Source organism: Cyprinodon variegatus, unplaced genomic scaffold (genome assembly GCF_000732505.1).
Source record: "Cyprinodon variegatus isolate N-32 unplaced genomic scaffold, C_variegatus-1.0 Scaffold8, whole genome shotgun sequence".
Taxonomy (NCBI): domain Eukaryota; kingdom Metazoa; phylum Chordata; class Actinopteri; order Cyprinodontiformes; family Cyprinodontidae; genus Cyprinodon; species Cyprinodon variegatus.
Window position 1 is genome coordinate 2342814 of NW_015150461.1, and position 5647 is coordinate 2348460.

Below are 5647 nucleotides of genomic sequence, written 5' to 3' on the forward strand. Positions count from 1 at the left end.
ATCAAAAAAGTACTCCAGAGTGTTGTTCAGCATGGGGGTGAGTAGAAAATGAAGGCTAATCATGTTTTGGGTGTACTATTCCTTTAATAAACACTTCAAAGAATATATAAAAAACAATCAATTTTGTTAATTTAATCAATCATCCTATTTAAATTTATGTTAAAACCATGTTATTGAATGAGTGCATTTAAAAAAAAAAAGCCTATTAGAAGTTAGAAGGAATACATTAAAGTATGATTTATTTTCCATCAAAACAAATTTTTTCCTAAATTAATAAATTAAAAAAACATCTAGATTGGTGCAGAACCAAATATTAGCTTTAACTAACCAACTAATTTACAACCGGCTTGAAAGCGGTATAACTGAAGGTTGGAATAAGAGCAGGCAAGAGCGCTCCTTACTGACCGGGAGGAGTCAAACTTGTACACATTTCCAGTCAGTTGTGGAACTAATATAATTTACACTTAGAAATACTTGTTAAAGTATACCTAATTAAAAGGGTTTTATTCGTTATACAACTTATGGTTTGTTCTAATATAGTGTTTCAGAAAAGATTGCACCTGTTTAAGCAAATTCAGAGCATGTGTTGAAGTATGAATTTTGGAATGAATGGTGAGATACTCCAATATTACTGATGAAAACTGGCACTCATGGATGTAAATTCCTAGGATGTGACCTTATGGGCATATTAACACCCCAGTCATGCCTGATTTGGCAGGGTTTCAACCTCCGCTATGTATGAAAAGTAAGCTAACTGGGCTCCAGGCCAGCTGGCACATGACCCCCTGGTCCCGGAAGCCACTTCTCTTCCAATCAAAACTGAAGAGATTAGTTGTGAAGTGCATTACAGAATAAAAAAAAAAAAAAAAACACAACATTTTTGGTGGTTTTAGAGGATAACTGTGCAGCAATGTCAAAATGTCTGCAAACAGACAAACTAGCTTAGTACCTGAGAGTCGAATTTGCCAGCATTGTGCAGAAACGTCATGCAGATTTCCTGCAGCCCTCGAATCTCGCAGGAGTTATTCTCAAAGCACTCAAACACGCCGCAGCCAACATCCCCAGCACTCACCAGGCAGTGCTGGATCTCAGCTAAAAAAGAGGAACAGGTTAGGCAAGGACCTTATCATGTGTCTACAGCAGAGACGACATGCTAAGATGAGTGTCGGCTATGACAGCTTGAAGGCACAGCTTCTCTTTAGGTTTATTCACAAAGCTTATGAGGCGTATAACTATTTGCACGGACGTGGGCGGTCATTTGCGTCTTCATGATATCGAGCCTATGATGGGTAAAAAAGATGCTGAGGGAAGATGGGCATCAGGAGGTGTGGAACACTTGGTGTGAGATATATTTACTGTGTCATTCTGCACCACAGTCATCTGCACTGTCTGGCATTGAAATGGGTTGGTGCATTGCAGATATTTCTTTTTACAACAAATGCAGGCATTACAGTTTATGCCTTTCGCTTCAAGAGATGTACATCAACAAGTACTTTAGTTTCGCTCTTAAAAAAGTTACAATATTGCAATGGGGAATGCAGCAGCAACAATGAGGACATGACCTCCCAAAAAGCATTAACTCTATGCTTTTACTAACACATAAATTCATTCTTTATATCTTAAAGTAATTGCAAAAAGATGCGCATTTGATCAAGATCTTAAAAGGAATGTGGGTCACTGATCAGGGTTTTATTTTCATAGGGGAATGGAAAGGCACTTGGTAATAAGAAGTGTCCATTAGGCTTAAACCTTTTCCTTTATTAAAGCCTTTCTGGGTAAGAAAGATTAGTGATAATGACAAATTAGAAACAACACAGCTGATGCTAATGCTTTAGTAATCTGAACTGTAACTCGTTTACAACAGAGTTTGAGCGGAAGGCGTTTCCCCATTTTATGCACTATATTAGTTGGGTCAATAAGACTTCTTCATATAAGGGAGGAACTTTTATTTTGGTGGCAAGATCCTGAAGTTTGCCAAATTGAACTGGTTTTACAACTGCTGCACTCCTGTCACGTTCAGGGGAACATACGGTAAGGCTTGGTGGTAGTTTTTAAAATGGCTCATTGCCCAGAGCACCATTCTGACATGGAGTGAGTGGGAGCAACACTTATAGGGAACAAAAGCTGTCTGGCTCAATCATATTTAGTTACTTTAACACAATTGTTTCATGTTAGCAGGTGTAGGAACTTAAACAATTGTGTTAAAGTAACTAAATAGGATTAGGTAAATGCCAAAAGTAGTTGCATTATCTTTTTCAGTGAGCACATCAGAAGTTATTAGACACTCAGAACATTAATGATCCATTGATAAAGTCTTGTGCAATCAGTGTGCACCTTAGGGACTGCAGGTACAGGCCCTATTTTTATGATTACATGGGGGAAAATGGGAGCCCATACTGAGATTGTTTAACCTGGCACTAAAGTTTTGCACACTGATTATTGATTTTTGAAACATTTTTTAAAAAGGAGATGATCCATCAATGTCACTGCTGCATTCTTACAATAACTTTAACCGCTTCTGATGATGAATAATCATCTTAGGAGATCCTGCACGCCGTTTGCGTCCTGAGCGATGGATTAAAAGTGACTCGTTAGAAATCAAGCTGGTCAAAGGAGATTATCTGTTCCCAGCGGTCAGGAAAGGGGGGGGGGAAGAGAGAATTGAACTTTAGTGCGAGGGAAAAGTGAGCCGCTGTCAGCAGTGCTTGTTTTGGCATTGCTGGAATGCGCTCGGATTGTACGAGCTCGGCCGCAAACATGCATTGGATTACACAGCGGCGTTACCGGGGGTCTCTGCTGCTGCAAAAACCTGCGCTGCGCTCAGAGTTTCTCCACATTTCCCAACCGAGGAGGAGGAGGAGGAGGAGGGGAGATAACATTGATGCTTTACGCGATCGCCTGCATGTCAAACCCAGCAGAGGCTGCAAAGTTCAGTTTTATGCGAGAATTAAAGCAGCTTGTACCTGCATTTATTTGCGTTTAAAGCGTTTTTTCTTTAAATATATCCTGCAATGGTTTAAAGCCAATTTCTTCTAGTGTATCAGCCCGTTTGGTCCTGGAATGAAATGGATCACATCACCCTACAGTTAGTTTTTAATGGCATGCAACAGAATTAAAGGTTAACCAAACTGTTAGGACACCTAGGCTATACAAGCGCGCGCGCGTTCACCGGAGCGCGCCCTCACCTAGATGCGCGGCCGTATGGATTACCTATCACCTTGTGCCGTTCTATTAATAGTTTACTAACGTATTGCATTTCCGTCTGGGAGTGTATACAATATATCACCTTTCATGAGAATCGGGAAGCGTCGCTCAAACGTCAGAGAAGGGAATGGAAGCCCGAATCTGCGGAGTTTGCCCAAACGTGCCTCCCTGCACGCTTTAATTTGCAGCTACAGAAACACGTGTCCCGGGCAAACCCACCCAGCCCCCCTCTCTCCCCAAAATGCCACTTCCCCGTCTCCTCTGCGGGCTCCCAGTCTTACCTGTGTTCTGCAGGGAGAGGCGTCCTTTCTGGCTGGCGGGCTTCTCCGGGGGCAGATCGTGAAAATCAATATTATCCGATCCCACCGCTTGCTCCAGCACTGACAAAACCAGCAGCGCCACAGCCAGCTTGACCAGCATTGCGTCTTCTGTTCCCCGGCGAAGATCCGACAGAGAGAGGGGGGGAGAGAGGGAGAGAGTGCGTGGCTGTGTGCGTGTGTGCCTTTCAATCTGAGTGTGATGGTTCACCTTGGATCGGCGATCGGCGCAGCTGCGGCTCGGTGTGTCATGGAGCAGCTGTGTGGGACTGAATGCATGAGCTGGAAGGGATGCTGCCTATATTTCTCTACAGCAGCCGGGTGTCAATTTGGATGAAGGAGTTAAGCAGGTGTTGTCGGTCGCCGCTTCGCAGCCAATCGGATTCGAGGAAATCCGCGTCCAAGGTTTTAGGGGCGTGTCCACTTTAAAAGTCTCCCTTTTGCAATGAAACCCGCGACGTAGGACGAAACGTTCATGGTCTGCAGAGATTCAAAAACTCAATTTCTGATCTTGTATAATTTTAGATCTTATAGAGAAATTATGCGAGTTTGCAGTGACATAAATGTGCTTGGAATTAAAGGAACCAAACAGTCATCAGACTATTAATTAACTCAAAGAATAATGACTGGAACAACCTCAAGAGTTAATAATCACTGTAAAGAATTGATAGAAGCTCAACAAAGCTCTAAATATGCAATCTGGTAGATAATAGTTTTATTTTAGGACTTTTTAAGAGCTAACTGAAACCAGAAAGCTTATAATTAGAAAAAGCTTCCCCCCCTTACATTTCATGAGGAATTGGAAGATTTCTGTTATGCCATGCCCAGTTTATTCTGTGACAAAGAGGTCTGCACTTGGATTTCACAGGAACAGATGGCAAACATCGTTCCTTTGGAAAACTCAAACATTTTGGTTTTCTTTTTTATGCACAAGTCTTAAATGTGTCATGGGCAAAAATGTTGAATTTAATGACTGCAGGAGGAACATTAGGGTTTTAGGCTTCCTAATGTTTCCAGTGACTTCAAGGTACTAAGATACTTTTTGGGTGAAAGCCTCTTTAAGTCTATAAGAGCCAGTGGTTTAATGCCAGCTCCCCTGGAATGCTGTGTGGTGTTGTTGCACCATTCATCATGCCAAGGTTCTGACTACCATACGAGTGCAAGATGGAAGACTGCACTTAGATCCACAGCCTCAAGGGGGCCCACCGATACTAAGTGTATACAACCTTTTTGTTTGTTTATTATCTTAAATAACATCACACCACAAATGCAATCACACAGTGGATATGTATCATACTAATGTCCAAAGAATCCAGAAATACAGCAATGATCTGTAAATCTGAATCACATTGCCTTGCAAAAGTATTTTATTAAAAGTACTAATAAAGTATCTATCTATCTATCTATCTATCTATCTATCTATCTATCTATCTATCTATCTATCTATCTATCTATCTATCTATCTATCTATCTTTTTATAAACCTTCTATGGTCAGAAATTTGTAAGGAGTCCAGTGAAATTTACTGTATTTCACTGAAACAGTGAAATGCAGTGAAGGCTTCTTGCTACGGCGATGCTTTTCTTCAGCCTGGACATCAAAGCAGGTCAGAGTTGATGACAAAATGTTTGGAGCTAAATCCAAGGCATTGTTGGAAGCAAAACTATCTGATGCAGTAAAAAAATAATCATAACAACAATAATACATTTTATTTAAAGTGCCTTTCAGGGAACCTTAACAACTTAACAACAATACACAATATTAAAAGCAGTGGAGAATCAGGGGGGGTTATGGAGTCTTAAAGAGATGGAAGTTACGGGTTGAACAGGAAGGTCTAAGGATATTTGGGGGGGATACCTTGACCTCGAAGATGGTTTTTGCAATTAAATGGGCCACCAACTGAAGCTGCAGACCAAAAAGAAGAGGGTTGCAGTATTCGATGATGATGACAAAGTGCAGGGAAAGAGAAGGACATAGACTGAAAAAAAAGACTCTGAGGCGAAGTATATCACCTCTAAGACAAATAACTGAACAAAACACACAGCCAGACCTACAGCGGGATGGTCAATGGCCTAGTTAATGTAATGACCTCGGAAACATGGACCCAATATTCAGACAGACAGATCA

At 41.2% G+C, this 5647-nt stretch overlaps 1 protein-coding gene across 1 annotated transcript in view; it reads right to left on the reverse strand.

The window, feature by feature from the left end:
- Positions 1 to 3809, reverse strand: part of LOC107086075 (stanniocalcin-2-like) — a 21840-nt gene extending 18031 nt beyond the window's left edge. The window contains exons 1-2 of the mRNA XM_015376823.1: positions 3486 to 3809; positions 950 to 1092 (exon numbers count right to left, since the gene is read on the reverse strand). Coding sequence (XP_015232309.1) covers positions 950 to 1092; positions 3486 to 3624 — 282 coding nt within the window. The 5' untranslated portion in view covers positions 3625 to 3809. The remainder of the gene's footprint in view (positions 1 to 949; positions 1093 to 3485) is intronic.
- Between the last annotated feature and the right edge of the window lie 1838 nt (positions 3810 to 5647).